The following is an 18784-nucleotide window of genomic DNA, read 5'->3' on the forward strand; positions in this document are numbered from 1 at the left end:
GGTATAGTATGCTTGCTTCACATCCTCTTTATAAAGGGAAAATATTTTAATTTTGATATGTGCTGCTGTTTTCTAGTGGTTTGACATTTCTGTGTTGTCAAATTTTCTTCATGATGCCTATTTTAAACCTCGTATAGGCAAGGGGAGCGGCGTTGCCATTCCCAGGTAAGCGGGTCATCAATTCAGGATAAAGATGCAGCAAACAAGTTACCGAAACTATCTAATCTACCTGCAGTACTTTGCAAATGTCAAAATCCATCCAGTCAAAGCAGCCGATCAGAGGTTAATATCATCTATCGAGGGGTGCAAACCAAATCATGTTTGAGATTTATTTTGCTTGGAACTTATACCGAGTGCTAACGAATGGTAATTAGCATTGAGTTTCTTAATCTTTCTATAATTTAAGAAGGAAAAACATTAGATGATACGCGTTAATCCATCAAAACTATATACCGGCAAAAAACACAAAATCACAAATCCAAGATGCAGGCACAATTTTGTCTCTTTAGGAAGAGGTTGCTTAGGACTCTGCCAACAAGAATTTTTTTTACGTATACCGAATTGTTACTTATGAAAATATACAAAATTTTTATTAGTTTTTAATTAATAAAACTCTTGTCAAATTTTGTTTAAATTTATTTTTTTCCAATAATCACAAGTGTTTATTAGCTATAAATGTTATTTATTATTGGATTTTTTTGTGACAATTTATTATTGGATTGGAGTTAATGTTAGTTAATTTTTTATTTTTAAAAATTAAAATTATTAATTTTCTAATTTCTTTTATTAACAGCCATGATGATAATTTTAATTTTTAAATGAGTAACAACAAATAAGAATGGTATACATAATTAGTAAAGTTGTTATGGTCATGAGGATAAGTTTAATTTTTATGGAACTTTTAATTGTTTTATTGTTTGATTTGTATAGTCTTTTTTTGGTGTGTTACTGAATGATTATGTATTCTATTTTTAGTATTATTATTATTATTTGTAATATAAATTATTGATTCCATTATAAAGACTAAATTCAATAAAAAGGAGCACTAAATTTTATGCTATGTTTATTGTTGCTATCTTTTTATAACATGAATTATTGATCCAATTAGGCGGAACTAATTAAACAAAAAATTAATCATGAATAATAATATTACGAATAATTTATAATTCCATTATGAAGACTAAATTCAATAAAATAAAGGTACTGAATTTTATACTATGTTTATTATTGCTATGTTGTTATTATATAAATTATTGATGCAAGTAGGTGAAACTAATTAAACAAAAAATATATCCTAAGTAATAATATTAGGAAAAAAACATAGCATATTTAAAAAGATTATTCAGAGTATAAAAAATATACCATATAAGAGTATAAAAAACATATCATATAAGAGTACTAAAAAAATAGCATATAAAAAATTACTAAAATATTAACCAAACGAAATACTATAAGATAATTAATAATTATAGCTAAGTTCCTGGATAAATTTAATAACCAATACAGCCACCATCATTGCATAAAATATTATGATTACAAACCACACAAAATAAAACGAAGTAGTTAATAAATTCTAAACACTGCTGCTAACTTTGGGTCATTTTTCATACGCAAAGGAGCTTATTTAGGCCATGGACTTATCCCATCCCATGGAGCGAACTATAAATTTAGTCCATCTAAAACTACGACTGTCAATGACTTGGTAATGGTACCCATGTATGCTCATGCCTATACACCTCTGTGCCAATCTGTAGCCCAAATCCTCACCAAATTTCATTGAATGTTCCTCCAGCAAGCAAAACAGCAGTATTCCCACGCAGAATTATATATATATATATATATATATTAAAACATATCTATTAAAGAAACTATAACATAAGACACATATGCCTTGATGGTCGGGGCAATTGATGTTACCGCTCCACTTATTTGCAATGGGTTGAAATTTCCCTCAGGGTGTAGCCATGATATCAACCAAGAAGCAGAGTTGTAACTGTAATGCACAACAGACCTATCATCATATAAAAAGATATTTTGTTAATGGGAACTAATGAAATTCTAATGATCATGAAGAATGACCTTGTACTGCAATTGGGGATTCCTTGGCCTTTACGGATTGGCCAGTCAGGAAGCTTGCTAGGAATGTAAACTGCAGGAGGTCCATAAGCTGGAGAAGTCATCACCTCATGAAGCCTCCCTAGCTGGAAATTAAAAACCAATGACTACTCTTAACCACAAACTCTTTGTTCTATGTAGAAGACACAAACAAACTATTCATCTCTTACCATTGTCCACATAAGTTTCTCTCTATCAGTGACCATGTTTGGCTCTGGCCACAAGTCCAATAAGTAAGCACATTGGTTAGGGAAGTCAACGACCATACACCACCAGTGCATGAAGATGTCTTCTACAGGAACGAATATCTAACACAATGGCACGTTAAAATGATTAGTCGTAGTGTGCAACCGCAAATTTTAAGATATTGCTTATTTGTTCAATAGACTCTAGAGTGATAGAAGTTTAAAAAATATTTTTCGGGTCATCGAGAATATTCATACAAAAGTCATATGAAAGTATTTTTATTAAATTATAATTGATAAATAAAATTATTTCTATTTATACAATCAAATAAAAGAACGAATAAATAAGTTTTCCCATAGGAAAAAATTATTCAGGAAATAATAATGGTTGTTATTAGTCACAAGGAATATGACAAGAAATTTTATTGCAGTCTTTTGAATCTGAAATAAAAGGTTTCACTTCTCTTAAATATAATTTTAAAGGCTGGCAATGCTAGTTTCAAAATAATTATTTCAGTCTCTACATGAAGACTAGTTACTAATATTCACTTGACATGATATAATATATCGAGTCCATGATAAATATGAGCTTCCGAATTCAAAGCATCCTAGGTTGAAAATAAGCTATTACTCACATGATCAAGATATCTGCTTGGTTTGACCCAGAATGGGACATATGTTTCAACGAGCTCCTCTATTGATACACCTCGGATCACGTCATCCTTATTAGAAACACAACACAATATCAGAACTCCATGGATAATAGTCCAATTAGTGTTGTGTTTCAACACATATCTCTAACATCACTCACAACAAATTTGGGAGGAAGAATCCAGTAGTGTGCATGTCTCAGGTGTTGTATCGAGCATGCATTCAGCATCACAACCATTTCAACAACCCTGCCATCAATCTCACGGCCAGGCATGAGAGATTGAATCTGCATGAAATGATACTCCGATTAGTGGTGGCTTCTTTAAATGAAATGAAGGTGTTAACAGATCATATACTAAAATTCAACTTGGTAAGCTACACATAACTTACTCTAAAGGGTGCCCATCGGAAAACAAAAACTTGAATAGCACAGTATCAGCCCAATTAAGGTCCATATCATGATGAGGCTTGAAATTCGTCTTTATACTCTTCTGCTACAAGGTCCCACAATCAACAACTGGGAAACTTCAACTTAAATGCAGCAACAACGACGACATGAGCAAAACTTACTCGAGTCACTTTAGAACAAGAAGCTCCTCTGGAACGCTTGGCAGGGGCTGATGCAGTTCCCCTTGGTGTATCAAATAGCCTCCTATTCTTTCTCATGGGAGCTGTTAATTGACCACCTAGTTCATCCTCATCGGAGTCGGGAGCCGTCAAGTTTGGGATGTCATTATCATTAACACCCCAACTGTGTTGGATTCTTTAGAACATTCGGGAGAGGACTGTCAAGAATGTATTCGGACATGTCTTCATGTAGCTGTGATGACAACAGAACGTTGCTGCCATCTCCGTCACTCTTAGAAGATACCTTTCCATAAAGTGAATACTCAGGAGACCTACAAAAGAGACAACTAGAACACCATACAAGAACAATGTCACCTAGTTTACCTATATGTAGCAACACTACTCAACTTATTATACATGAAAAAAAATGACACCTATTAGGAGCGGCCATGCACCTCTTCAACGTTTGCATGTGCAACTATCATAAGATTATGAATTAATGAAGGTTGCAATAGCAGATGTTTATGTTATAGTATATATAACATGATTTTCCCTCTATATATTTTTCCGCCAAAGTATACTTTGTTGCTAACATCTTTTGTCTGCATAACCAGAGCAGACCTTCCTGGGTAACCACTGTACATGGACTGTATCAGACAGACAAACTTTTTCTTAGTTCATAGTAGCTTTATGAGGTGCCTTATTTAAGATATTTATTTAAATATTTGTGAGGCCATGAAAGAATTAAATGATCTCATTAATTATTCCACCTAACTACACCCTTTATTATCATTTATAAGAACGGAAAGTCCACCAAGGGAGACAATTCCACAAACAATTTGCATCAAATCTTCACCCATCATGGTGAGACAAAACAAGAAAGTCTATGTGGTTTTTCGTGGGAAAAACCCAGGAATTTATACAACTTGGCCGGCATGCCATGCACAAGTTGATGGGTTTAGTGGTAACTCATACTAATCCTTTAGAAACATTGATGATGCAAGAATAGCATGGGCTGAGTACATCAGCCAAACCATGGGAGCTCAAACTGAATGGTATGTTGAAGACCATCTCCAAGGCAGTCTAATAGAATGTGCTGCTAACGACCACACTCAACTCAAGGTTCCTCATGCACCAATTGTTGATGGCTACGACCCTGGCTCCGATCCACCACTGCCAACACAACAAGATTTGCTGCCTAAAGGTCCTCTACTATTATAAGGAACTAAGCCTCCACGTATATCTATTAATGCAGCTGCCATTTTCTTATTAACTATTACTTTATTGGTGCTTTACCTAGCCATCCTTAATAGGCAAATCTACAAGTTGAAAATTCATTCAGAATTTTATTATTTCAACTTGTTACAGTTAATTGTGAGGTTTAAGTCTACATCCTAAAAACTACTGCGTATTAGCCTTTATTAGAATTTAAGCCTGTGTAAATATTATTGAAATCATTCTTAGTTGAATCTTAATTCAAGTACCACATAAAGCTATCGACCTGAAAACATCATATGTTATGCCAAATTTGCTTGTGTCACTACAATCACAAAAGCACTGTAACATAATTCAAGTTATAATAAAATCCCTGAGACAATGACACAAAACAACGTGCCTTTATATTTCATAGAAAATGCTAAATGCATTCAATGAGGTTGCCTCCCACTGCAAATACAAACACGCTTCCGAAGTCTGATTCACTCATATCCTCAAAACAGCCTTTTCAATGAAGCATACTTTAACCCTTTGTCAAGAGCATAAGACAAATTTTAAAGTACTCAATACTACACAAAAAATGTACTCACTATCACCAGTTTTATAGTAGAATATTAGCACAAATACTACTACAACATAACTCTAGTTTCATTAATTAATTCAACACCAACACAAACTTACAACAGAATTAACTAGTCTACAATCTCATACATAACACAACTAAATTTACTAAGCCACCACCCTCGTCCTACGTACTACACCATAATGTATTCAACCAAACATAAGTTACGGAGATTGACCTTCAATGCGAGCGTTCACTGTAGCTTCATAACTAGCCTTAAGCTTCTCGTAAGCATCCTCCAATTAACCGACCTTAGCCTGAAGTGCATTGTTACTATCACGAAGAAGCTTAACTTTTGAGTAACTATAGTCTTTATTCTCCTTACCAGTGATATCAAGCACTTGACCAAGCATCTCCATTGCTGCATCTTCGTGGGCAGCCTTTTCCACCACAGAAAATCGTCCCTTGGCATTTAATTCAACCTCATATGGTTCACCAGGAACCACCACGGTAAAGCCATAGAATGGACCTTGGTCTCTCAGATATCTCTCCTACTTGAGGAAACAAGGAGCAGGAATTTCAGAATCATAGCAAAGCTTCACCAACCAATTCTCCATGCTATTCACTATAGCAAATTTAGCATTCAGCTCCTCTTATGGAATGACTGGCAGCCCTGTTTGAACAACAGCAACATCTTCACACTAAAATTCCAATAAATTCAAAAAATGTAACACCAAAAAGTAACACACTTACAAGAAACACTTGGACGGCCACAGAAACTTCCACATTCTGAGCCTCCTTTTTGACCACACACAGTATCGACGGAACCGCCCATCATTTCTAGAGTTGCACATTTCTCAGCCATAATGCACCACAATCTTGCATTGAAGGCCAACACAGCTTGTTGGTAACTGTTAAAGCCATGGACTTTTGGAAAATTGAAATCACGAAGTTGCTCCCTAGCGTCTTCCTAGGTCGTGAAAACACCGGTGCGAGTTCCCTTTGTCACGGCGAAAAAGAGATATCGCTGCATCGGGTCTTCCATGCTTGACCTACTATAATGTTTCTTTTCTCCTACAATATATGTATTGGTTAGAGGCCACCTGCTTTATAATAACATTTTTTTGGATTGGGTTTTACGACCCAGCCCAACAACTCACTTATTATTTAAAAAAACAACATCCAAGTTTTTGAACCAAACAAAACCATTTTATAATAAATTAATAGATAAAGTATAAATAAATGTAATAAAACATATTTATAATTTATCGTGAACCTTGAAATTAAATAGAACTACATCAACTAAAATATTATGAATTCATCAAACAGCAACTTCAAAAATGAGATAACAAAGTTACAATAAGTGCTTTTTGATTGATATTATTTATAATAATATATATATATATTATCAATCAAACAGACTATACAGGGGAGTCACAAACTGAACAAAGACAACAATTCTATATTAATAACACAACAACTTAACAAATTAACAAATGATATCAAATTATAAGACAGAAATAATTAACAAGTTATATCAATTACAATAAAAACAACCTCAACGTGAACTCAAAATCACAACAACAATAACAATTAACATAGAACAACAACACCATAACACTATTAGGAACAATTCAAACACTGTAACAAAGTGACAAATACCTCAAAATCACCATTGCTGACAATAATAATTTGATATCTGTTTACTCAAACAATCAAAGACTAAGTTTCTATACACATAGTGGTAACAACCATCAACGGGAAAGTGAAAATTCCCAAACAAATGATTAATCACAGCTTAAAAAAATTTCACAATCCCCAACTATTGAAGCAACAATCAACTTGGCAAGGAAAGCACCACAAACCAACTTCCAAATAAACGATTCAGATCACCAATCTGACAGAAATAACACCAAATCCCGGCCATCCTTGCAGCAGTGGTGTAGAAGCCTAGGTTTCGTTTAGTGTTTAATGAACCACATTCAATTCTTTTTTTTTGTTAGAAGCATATACAATCATTTAAAATCTACAATTAATTCTTTTTTTTTGTGGTCTTCAATCTACCATCAAATAAAATCTGTATTACAGGAAGAAATTGAACGCTTTCAAAGATTTATTTTTTGACAATGCACTTTCAAACATTTTATTCTACATCACAATCAAAATATTTTTTTGCAGCCACCTACTAGAAAGCCTAATTCTTTTTTTTCGGTAATTAAAAGCCCAATTCTTAAATCTACCCTTTTTTTTGATAATTAAAAGCCCAATTCTTAAATCTCCCAACCATTCAGTTTACTCCAAAAACCATAAATTGCAAAGCCCAGCTAAAACATACCATCTTTTCAGACAAAAAAAAAATGTTACCCACAAAAAAATATTTACATGCTACTCATATAATAACCCTATATCATATTTTTACCACAAGCACTCCAATCAAAGCGATTCACCTTGGTAATGCTGGTGAATTTACTTCCCAAGCTTTTGATGCTTATTGTATGGCTAATGGAATAAGTGTTGAACATCCAGTAGCTTATGTTCACACACAAAATGGGTTAGCAGAATCACTTATTAAATGCCTCCAATTGATTGCTAGAGCCTTGCTTATGAGAACAAATCTTTCAACCTCGGTTTGGAGGCATGCTATTTTACATGCCGCAGCACGTATTCGTTTGAGGCCAACGAGTTACCATCAATTCTCTCTTATGCAATTAGCTTTTGGCCAATAGCCAAATATCTCCCATTTAAGAATATTTGGGTGTGCGATATATGTTCCCATTGCACCACCTAATCGCACCAAAATGGGACCCCAAAAAAAATTGGGAATATATGTTGGATATGATTCTCCCTCTATAGTGAGGTATCTTGAGATACAAACGGGATATGTATTTAAAGCCCGATTTGCGGATTGTCATTTTGATAAATCAAAATTTCCAACATTAGGGGGAGAGAATAAGCTTCCTGAAAAAGAACTTAATTGGAATGCATCATCGTTGATGCATTTAGATCCTCGATCAAGGCAATGTGAACTAGAAGTTCAAAAGATTATACATTTACAAAGAATAGCAAATGAATTGTCTAATGCATTTTCCGATACAAAAAGGATAACCAAATTTTATATACCAGCGGAAAATGCCCCAATTCGAATTGATGTCCCAGTAGGACAAATAGCCACTGAAGCAAATTCACGCCAGAAGCGTGGCAGGGTGAAAAATGCCCCAATTCGAATTGATGTCCCAGTAGGACAAGTAGCCACTGAAGCAAATACACGTCAGAAACGTGGCAGGCCTGTCGGTTCCAAAGATAAAAATCCTCGAAAGAGAAAAGAGATAAATATTATTCCTGTTGAAAAAGACATAGTAAAGACACCTACAGTTGTCCAAAATTCTGATATAATTTTAACGCCAGAAGACGTTCAGGTACTTGAAAATTATGAAAATGATGAGATCTCGATAAATTATGTCTTTACAGAAGAGAAATGGGACCGAAATAAGACAATTGTCAATGAAATATTTGCATATAATGTGGCATTAAATATCATGCATGAAAGTAAGGATCTTAAGCCAAGATCAGTCGAAGAATGTCGACAAAGGAATGATTGGCCAAAATGGGAAGAAGTCATGAAGGCTGAATTATACTCACTTGCAAAACGTGAAGTCTTTGGACCTGTAGTCTGTAAACCAGAAGATGTAAAATCAGTTAGATACCGGTGGGTATTTATGAGAAAACGAAATGAGAAAAATGAAGTTGTGCGCTATAAAGCCCAACTTGTAGCACAAGATTTTTCACAAAGGCCCGGTATAGATTATGAAGAAACGTATTCACCTGTAGTGGATGCGATAACATTACGTTATTTGGTCAGTTTATCTGCATATCATAAACTGCATATGCATTTAATGGATGTGGTAACAGCCTATTTGTACGGCTCATTAGATCGTGATATCTATATGAAAGTCCCTGAAGGATTAAAGATATTTAAACCATCCAATGAATATTCGCAAGGATTATACTCAATCAAATTGCAAAAATCTTTATATGGTTTGAAGCAATCTGGACGAATGTAGTATAATCGTCTTACTGAGTATCTGGCCAAAAATAGATTCAAGAATAATGATATCTGTCCATGTGTTTTCATAAAGAAATCTACATCTGGGTTCATTATAATTGCTGTGTACGTTAATGATTTAAATATCATTGGAACTCCTGAAGAGATTCCAACAATTATAAAAACTCTAAAAGAAGAGTTTGAGATGAAAGATCTTGGAAAGACTAAATTTTGTCTCGGCCTGCAGATCGAGCATATAAAAAATGGGATCTTCATTCATCAAACAACATACACAGAAAAGATCTTGAAGAGATTTTATATGGATAAGTCACATCCATTAAGTACCCCAATGATCGTAAGATCTTTGGATGTGAAAAAGGATCAACTCCGTCCTAAAGAGGAGAATGAAGATATCCTTGGTCCTAAAGTGCCATATCTTAGTGCCATTGGAGCGCTAATGTATCTTGCTAATAATACGCGACCTGACATATCATTCGCGGTGAATTTACTAGCAAAGTATAGCTCCTCTCCAATCAGAAGACATTGGAGTGGAATCAAGCAAATCTTTCAATATCTTTATGGAACGGTTAATATGGGATTGTTTTATCCCTATGAAACTAGTTGGCTATGCAGATGCTGGCTACTTGTCTAATCAACATAAAGAGAGATCTCAAACAGGATATCTGTTTACATATAGTGGAACAGCTATATCATGGAGGTCTACGAAACAGACGATTGCTGCAACCTCCTCTAATCATGCTGAAATACTCGCGATACATGATGCTAGTCGCGAGTATTTTTGGCTCAGGAGTTTGATCCAATATATTATGTCATCATGTGGACTGATTGACCATAAGATAGCTCCAACTGTCCTATTTGAAGATAATACAGCATGCATTGCTCAACTTAAAGGCGGATATATCAAAGATGATAGAACAAAACATATTTCTTCCAAATTCTTCTTCACTCATGATCTTCAAAATCAAGGGACAATTGATGTCCAACAGATCCGCTCATATGACAATCTAACAGATTTATTCACAAAGTTACTCCCAAAATCCTCGTTTGAAAAATTGGTACATCAGATTGGGATGCGCCGATTTCGAGACATTAAATGATGTCGACAAGAGAGGGAGACTGTACTCTTTTTTCCTTAGTCAGATTTTTTTTCCATTAAATTTTTCTTGACAATGTTTTTAACAAGGCAGTCCCCGTCACAAAGGATATTATACTCTATTTCTTCCACTAAAATTTTTTTCCCACTGAATTTTTCTTCAGTAAGGTTTTAATAAAACATATTCCTAAATGGCCATCCAAAAAGGAGTATTGTAATAAGTATGAATGGATGGATGTCCATTTAATATATTGTGACTTTCTTCACATTGGACAACCAACTTTCTCAAGATTGAAGGAATCAATCTTCAATGCAGATGCAAATAAATGTATTTTAAAAAGTAAGGCTTAGTATGTGTATAAATACAGGTTAAACCTCACTACGTAACACACAGTTACACAGCAATAATAAAATTCTATTTCTTCCTTTATATTACTAAAAACATCTTTCTCTCTCTTTATTCTCTATGAATAGTTTCTCTCTTTCTCTTTCTTTTGTTACTAATTATAAATATATGAATAATTTCTATTGAACTAATTATATTAATATTAGAGTCTTCTATTTACACATCTTATATTTAATATACCTTTAATTTATTTTACAACACTTAAAACAATCATGATTTCGAAACCTATTTACCTTTTTTTTTTCACATGTAGAGAAGGAGCTCACTCCAAATCCCTCTGATAATGAAAATCAACTTGATATTGTAGATCAAAATTTTAGCTTCGTATATAAGCAGCGAAGCCATGCAATATGCAGTGCGAAATAGCAACTAGCTATCTGTCCTGCCAAGTTGCTTTAGAGGTTTGGAGCATTGGGTAAATTGAATTGAATTGAATCTATAAATTTCTTTTGAATTTCCCTTTCAATGTTTCTGGTTTTGAAACTCGCTTAGAGGCATGAGTAGCTGCTTTATCCTTCTCTGTATTTGTCAACTTTACTTTTCTCTTCACACCACTTTCAATGAGACTTTTGTGCCGACTTTTCTTGAACATTTTACTTCCTTCTTCCTTTCCTCCATTTGAATTTCTATCACTAGAATGCCTACTTCTCTTGACTAACCTTAAGCCATGGTTGCTGGTAGTAATAGACTTATGGGGTTCATTTTCACTTGGTAAGTCCGACTCAAATTTCTTATCCCTCTTTCTCTTTTTATGCTTAACCAAAGTAATACCTTGGGTATCTGAACTTTTGGGCTTCCTTGAATTTGGCCTACGCAAAAAGAGGATAGGACTCTAGTTGAACTTCCAAGAAACAATAAACCACCTTACAAAATTAAATTATTTCACAGAAATTAGAACATACCCTTTAGCAGATGAATCCTCACGCATATTTTCTGTACCATTGGAGGTTGTCTCACTTGATTTACCATGTCGATTCTGCATGAAAAAGGCACCATGACAAATTTTCATTGGACATGGAAAAGCAGCTACTGATGGACCATTTACAAATATTACAAATTTTAAGAGCGCTTAAAATCAATTAAAAAGTTGAAATAATATACAAATTTCCGTAAGTTACAACTCATGAATTTTAGTTTCAAAATAAAATCTGCCTGCCTTTTCCCTTTCATGGACGTTTTTCTTTTGCTGAAGTATCCTGATGTTCTATGTTCATGCAAACTATGATTCACAAAGCAAATTCACACTATCAATTTCTTCAAACAACCTTGCTAGCTTTCATCCAATATGTACATATTCAAGAACAAGTCACCTCATAAGAGTTATGATATAAAGGAGAGAAGCGGGAAAACAATAATCAGAGGAACAAAAAGGCATCAATTGCCGAAATCCACTTGGTAACAATTTTTATAGTTCAGAAGATAACACCCGGCTTACAGATTGTGTAATGTCTCACTCAAGCCATTTCTATCCTAATAAAAATCTAATCATTCAAATTGTCAATCTTGGTGTGAACTTTTATGCCCCGATGTCACAAACATTCATACTTAGGCATGTGTCAGTGACATATGGCCTATGGCTAGGTACAGTACTGTCAAATTCTTTTAATATAAATACTGAAGGAGTTACCTCTAGAACTGTCTTGAGAAAACTCTGATATTTCTCTGGGGTAACCCGTTTGACAGCAGCAGAACTACACTTCCGTAATAATATTTCAAATATGACAGTGACCTGTATAAAATCAAGAACATATTCTTTATTTCTAGCAAATTATACAGATGAATTTGTTCATGTTGTGCATGTGTATGTATCCGACCACACCATGTGTACATTGGAATTTAACATTAGAAATTACACATGCCTTTGATCTAAAATGATGTCTAGAAACAGATGACCAGGGGACGATTGCAGTAATGATGTCTGAGAGAAATTGCTGCAACTCGTTTGCTTGTAAAGAAGATACCATGACTTTTACAAAGCCCAAGACAGCCTGTTGCAGTTATAAGATTAAATTCAACAATAACGGAAAGATGACCAAGCACAAACTGATCTTGAAAAAATAATAGAACACTTGCCTTTATTATTTCCACGTCTTTGGTTTGCAGCAAAGATAAGAAAGAAGGGACAAGTTCAGGAACAGAGAGACAAAGATTTGTATCCTTATATACCAATACAGAGAGCGCAGACACTGCTCCGCTTTTAATGTGCGGGGAAGAACCAGAAAGATACCCCATGATCTGTATATTGTTGAGTATTATGTCAATATATATTCCATAAAAAAATGCACTTACTCAACTCCAACTCTTGCATCATAAAATTTTGTGAATGCAACAACTTCATCCAGCACACACAGTATGAATGCTACATTGGCTGCTTTAAACTTTTTAAGCAAGTGATTTTCTAATAAAAATAAGCAAAATAAAAGTATCACTTGTATAATATGTACTTACCATGTTGACCAGTTTCTGATATGGTTCAATAGGATCAACACCTGATGTGTCCCTCAAGCTAGAACTAATATTCAAGAGTAAATCATAGGCTGCTTTTCTAGCTTCATCACTTCCCTACAGGGTTCAATTGGATGAGTTAGCACAACAGCTACCACCCCTGCTCATTGACTCAATACTGAAGTCAATAAATGTGCATGCCATGTACTTTATACTTACATCTTTCAATGTGAGAATGATTTCATTAAGAATAAGGAAAGCCTTTGAGTTCTCATCTTCCTCTAAACTAATCTGCATAATACATATAAAGAAAAATCAATTTGATTCAACGAAAGTCAAAAAGAAACTTTCTCAATATGCAAGCACGACTCAGGCTTATTGGTTAAGAAATTTTCTTTATATATATATATGCATCATGCCAATAAGGAAATAAATGTCGTCTATATCAATTACCATTAACCAGACAAATAAACAGGGCAATTGAAAGATTAGAACTTGGTTATGAACAGCACCCAACCAACACACTACAAATTTTATTTTCTTTTGGTTTTATTTTATTTAACATTTTTTTTTGCGTGTGTGTGGATATGTGCTTTCTTTTTTCTTTTTCTTTTTCTTTATCCTTTTTTTTTTGTGGGAAGGGTGTGGTGGGGGATTAAAAGATAAATATAATTAATAACAGAAGATGACAACAAATCCTTTTAATAACAGCAGAAATAAAAGCCTACATCATACATGTGGAGCCATGCAAACCAACTAACTGATGCTCTGTTCAATGTTGACTCCTTAAGATAACTGACATTACTGGTATATACATCCACAAGATACTAGAAGCATAACATACAAATTTTGAATAAAAGCACTATTATTAGCAAAAATTGGATAGAAGTTGGAAAAATATCATTAAGACACATCTTTAATGCCGTGCTATAATTGAACAAAACCATGAAGCCAATGATAGAAAAATAGAAAAAAGGGATTCTCACCTTCATTGTGCGAACCATCAGAGAGTGGAAACAAGTATATCGACTTCTAAGATATACAATATCAGTTGAAGGCTTTAGACTGATCAATAAATCGATCAGCTCTGTATATCGAGAAGAAGAAAAGGCATGATCCTGTGTCATTTATCAACAACACTCAGATGCATAAAATAAAACGTAAATGAAACAGAAAAATCTTGGGCAAATGCAGACCTCCAAAATTTTGCTCAAAGTGTTGTATGCTTCACAATGAACGCTCTCATCAGTTGTCTGCATATTAAAAGTGGATTTCCCTTTGTTCAGAAAATTATATAGGATAGTCAAATGAATAACTAAGACGAATAATAATGGAAGAAAGATTATAATGTACTGCTAAATCTGAGAATTACCTGGAACGACTGTACTGCTAAATTATATATTAACTCTATAAGATCATCCTTGGCTCCTTCAACAAGACAGGATGCTATTTCCAAAATCAAACACCTGAGCAAATAAAGAATTCTTGACTTTTACCAGTTATATAATAATAAATTGAAAAACAGGAGCTAATTTGAAGTGTATGCACTTAAGGATTCCTAAATTCTGCAAGTGAAATAACAACAGTTCAATATTTCGTAATTAAACATTTTCAGGAAATGTAGCAGCTCAATGACATTCTCATCAGAAAACATATCAGGTTAAGAACAACACCTGTTCATTCAATCCAGTTGATAGCATAAATATTGCTACAAACTGCAAAGGACAGATAACGGACGGAGTTCTTGGATCAGTATTACCAATCAATCACTCCATTGATTTCCTATGTGTTTCCATGACATGATTCTCAGTTTCAAAATGGTTCATACATAATCTTCTTCAAAAGGGAGTATTTAACCTTTGTGGTCAACAGGACAATTGCTAGTTCATCTAGTGAACTAATTCTACAGAAAAATCTAGCTGAGAAGGACAAAGCCTTGTTTTGTGGTGGAAAAAAGAGAGGGGGATTAAACAAGAAACACGTGAAAAAATACAATGACAAGAGATCCTCCTTATGAGAGGAGAGTAGGAGAAAAAAATTGAAATGTAATTCTCATCCAGCTAAAAAGATTCTGAGATTTAAGATTTTGTATCCAAGCCCCGATAGTATACAAAAAAATTCAATCAAATTCATATGGTTTAATTATTTAAAATATTCTAAATTCTAATCAAGTTTCTATACTATACAAATCCAGCAAGGCTAGTCACCAAAAAAATAAAAATAAAAATAATAAAAAATCAAGCAAGGCTAGTTTATAAGAACTAGTCTAAGTTACAAGGGACACCCAGAACTTAATAATATATCAAATGAAGTACTCCAGAAAAAGTCAACAATCACAGGACAATGCAAGAAAAAAAGTGATAGTAACTATAAGTTCACCCCAAACATAGCAGACATTGGGGCAAACAGTCCTTTTATGGCCTTCAAATCAGCAAAATGTCAATGATATTAATTAAGGGTGTGTTTTGAACAAAATATTTTTAGAATTGATTTGATTTTATTTGAAATGAATTGAATTTAAAATGAATTACTGTGTTTGGAATCAATTATGTAAAATAGGAATTCATTTGATTTACAAATAGATGTAATGATCTGATTTTACCTTTTTATCCTTTATTTACCACACAATCATCCCAACCAATAACCACCGCCGCCAACGTGGCGATAACCAAACCTCTACCACCTCTTCCCGTCTCCAAACCCTTCTATTTGATATTAATACCTAAAGGGTTTAAAATGACTTTACTTTTTTAACAAACCAAATCATTTTAACTCCAACCAAATTATCTCAAAAATAAGATTTGAGAAAGTGTTATAAAGCGAATTCATAGGATTTACAAATCAGTTCAATTCCTGTTTGTTTATTAATTCCAAACCAATAATTTAATTTTGACATCAAATTAATTCTAATTCCATTGTGTTCCAAACACATCTAAGCAAATCTGTACAGGTAAAAGATTTGTCTTTACTCATTAGAGGGAACTTTGGACATCCAAAAGGGGTTATCAAGGTGGAATATCATCGTAATTAGTTAATAACTGGAGATAAGAGTTTCAACTAAACAAAACAGAGATTCCATGGCCTTTTATTTAGGCTAAACAATAAAAGATCATTATCAAGGAAGATAAATATTATGAAAAAGTTATAATTTAGAACTAGATTCCAGCACATTAAATATTGTGGATATGAGAATTATGGAAGGAAGATAAGCAATAGAGACAAGAAAAAACCAGATAAAAGTTAAAACAAGAACTATCACCTGGCTTCAAGGAAATAAAAGACTTAAAAAAGATAGCTTGGGTAGCAATATTAGCATCGAAGAAATATAGAAGACGAATTATTGACAGGCACTATATCATCATCGATACAAAATACATGTATAAATCAAGCACTAAATTCACCTCTTAGAATAATTCTCCATTTTGCCGAGTTTGCTATCTAACACTCCACTGTCACTCGTCAGCATTTCAATGTTGCCTTCACAATCCGTAAACTTAAACTTATCAAGAAAAGAGAGAAACATCTCTTTGATCACAGAGGAATCGGTGATAGAAGCCAGGCACCCAATGGCTCCCTAACAAAAAAGAGATTAAATTAAAATTCAAACAATCCAACACTGTACTTTTTTCTCGTTACATGAAGCAAATAATGATGCAAGAGACAACAGAAGGAATCATAACAAGTCACAAACCAATGTAAGGGATAATAAAAGTAAGATATGAAATGGCCCAAGCCAGAGAACTGCTCAAACCAAAATTTCTCCAAAATTAATTTAAGAGGCCCAAGTAGAGTTCCGTTAATAAATTATTGAGTGAACAAATAAGTCATGCATTTTATAGGACAAAAGAACATAAGCAGAAGTGTGGGAAAATAAGTCAAATAAGATATATTGCCTGACCTTCAAAGAAAAGCGCATCTCAGGCTGTGAAGTAATAAATAAATCTGACAAAATAGAAAGCAACTGTCTTGAACAAGATGCCAAAGACTTGATGTTTCTGGTAGCAGCTTTCTTAGAATATGCAGGTTGCACACCAAACTCTAATTCAGAATCACATACTGCGTGGCAATTTGACTCGCTCTTTTTAGGAATAAGTACAGCTTTGTTCTCATTCACAAGAACCTAGACAATGTTCAGGAACATTTACAAAGATATTCAGTTAAACAAAATATAGACATATAACCACCGAAAGCTCACAGGTCACCAGTTGTATGCAAGAGAGATGTAACCTGTAATGCCATGAAAACTTTTTCATGCATGGAGGGCTGCTTTTTAAGAAAAGAAACAAGAACATCAGAGAGACTTGCAAAATTTTGGTGAGTATCGTTTGCATGACGACAAAAACTGGGTAGCAATCCCCATAGTTCATGGGCTCGACTCAACAGATCTTCACTAATCCGTGTCTTCTTGACTGGAAAAAATGTTGAAAAACTTGCTCAAGAACTTGATATTAGTGGTTATGTCATAGAATAGGAATTGCATAGATACCAGCAAAGGGCAAGATATATGAAGTCAGAACAACAAACCATTGAGAGAAATTTAGTACTTTTAACTATGCCCCCCTCCCCTCTCTTTTTTTTTTTCAAATGGGAAAGAAATGTCAGTCACCTTTTACAAACTCAAATTAGATTATCTCAAGAAACTTCTCTGATGTGAAAGCTGATGTCAATTTTTTCAATGAAAACCATACTGGGGTCCCTTTTTGTATTATCCTTAATAAAACTCTTTTTTTATCCCCACCTAGTGGCACAAGGCTTTGTTGTTGTTGTTGTTGTTGTTGTTGTTGAAACCCTTTTTTTATAAAAAAAAAATACCATATTGATGTATGACAAGATGCATCAATAACAATCATTTGTCGCCAGCTGCTTCGCTATTATGGATGAGTTATTTTCACACTATTGTAGCATGAGTGCTACCGTATCAGTATTGCCAACATTTATTGGGATTAATTGTATTGACCTCCCAAGGTACTGCTTACTACACTGCCACCCATCTTGTTTATGAAAGTATACTTACTCCCATGCTATGCTATTTATTTTTTTATATTAAAAAAATTCAATGAGATTAGGGGAAGGATAATACAAAAATGGGGATACAGAATCCCCCATACAGAAACAAAACAAAACAAAAGATTAATCTATAAAGCATAGCTTTCCAATCTCTCAATATGTCTGAGAGGGGAATTCTGCTATATAGAGCATGAGATTTACACCAAAACCCATGCTATGCTATTTTCAAACGAGCATTGTGTAGGAACTGTGCAAAGATTGGGGTGTAACTCTTATACAGATTAGGATCTAAATGCTAAACAAAAAAGCGCATATGTAATAAGTACTAAACTAATGAGATGACCAATATTCTGAAAATTTACTCTAATTCATAAGATCAAGTAGCAATAGGCTTCCAATAGCTTTTTGCTACCTTCAGTGAAGGTAACTTACGAACCACAAAACATGCTTTCAAATTTCAATTCCTCTACCAGCT

The 18784-nt window shown here is 33.9% G+C and overlaps 2 protein-coding genes and 1 long non-coding RNA gene across 3 annotated transcripts in view; all 3 read right to left on the reverse strand.

The window, feature by feature from the left end:
• Positions 1-2091: 2091 nt before the first annotated feature.
• LOC127745676 (uncharacterized) lies at positions 2092-3009 on the reverse strand. Its single transcript, XR_008006996.1, has 3 exons — positions 2936-3009; positions 2286-2423; positions 2092-2201 (listed from the first exon to the last, which is right to left on the reverse strand). It is a non-coding gene; the product is annotated as an uncharacterized LOC127745676 (long non-coding RNA).
• A 153-nt stretch (positions 3010-3162) lies between these two features.
• On the reverse strand, positions 3163-4378 carry LOC127745449 (uncharacterized). The gene is made up of 7 exons (XM_052258165.1): positions 4322-4378; positions 4100-4165; positions 3974-3996; positions 3785-3850; positions 3522-3702; positions 3342-3442; positions 3163-3237 (listed from the first exon to the last, which is right to left on the reverse strand). The coding sequence occupies exons 1-7, from the start codon at positions 4376-4378 to the stop codon at positions 3180-3182; spliced, it is 552 nt and encodes a 183-aa protein (XP_052114125.1). The 3' UTR covers positions 3163-3179.
• A 6875-nt stretch (positions 4379-11253) lies between these two features.
• The window catches only part of LOC107474591 (uncharacterized), an 11994-nt gene continuing 4463 nt past the window's right edge, over positions 11254-18784 (reverse strand). The window contains exons 6-18 of the mRNA XM_016094223.3: positions 17530-17711; positions 17201-17422; positions 16704-16876; positions 14675-14768; positions 14499-14555; positions 14289-14420; positions 13522-13593; positions 13306-13419; positions 12931-13092; positions 12717-12845; positions 12485-12586; positions 11760-11833; positions 11254-11666 (exon numbers count right to left, since the gene is read on the reverse strand). Of these exons, the coding sequence (XP_015949709.1) occupies positions 11294-11666; positions 11760-11833; positions 12485-12586; positions 12717-12845; positions 12931-13092; positions 13306-13419; positions 13522-13593; positions 14289-14420; positions 14499-14555; positions 14675-14768; positions 16704-16876; positions 17201-17422; positions 17530-17711 (1886 nt within the window). The 3' untranslated portion in view covers positions 11254-11293. The remainder of the gene's footprint in view (positions 11667-11759; positions 11834-12484; positions 12587-12716; positions 12846-12930; positions 13093-13305; positions 13420-13521; positions 13594-14288; positions 14421-14498; positions 14556-14674; positions 14769-16703; positions 16877-17200; positions 17423-17529; positions 17712-18784) is intronic.

This window comes from Arachis duranensis, chromosome 3 (assembly GCF_000817695.3).
Source record: "Arachis duranensis cultivar V14167 chromosome 3, aradu.V14167.gnm2.J7QH, whole genome shotgun sequence".
NCBI classification, from domain to species: domain Eukaryota; kingdom Viridiplantae; phylum Streptophyta; class Magnoliopsida; order Fabales; family Fabaceae; genus Arachis; species Arachis duranensis.

Coding starts and splice junctions, on each gene's coding strand:
- LOC127745449 (XM_052258165.1), bottom strand. CDS start 4,378: ATGGGTGAAGATTTGATGCAAATTGTTTGTGGAATTGTCTCCCTTGGT. Junction 4,166..4,321: donor TCTCCCTTGGTGGACTTTCC/GTTCTTATAAAT, acceptor TGTCTGATACAG/TCCATGTACAGTGGTTACCC. Junction 3,443..3,521: donor CTTGTTCTAAAGTGACTCGA/GTAAGTTTTGCT, acceptor ACCTTGTAGCAG/AAGAGTATAAAGACGAATTT.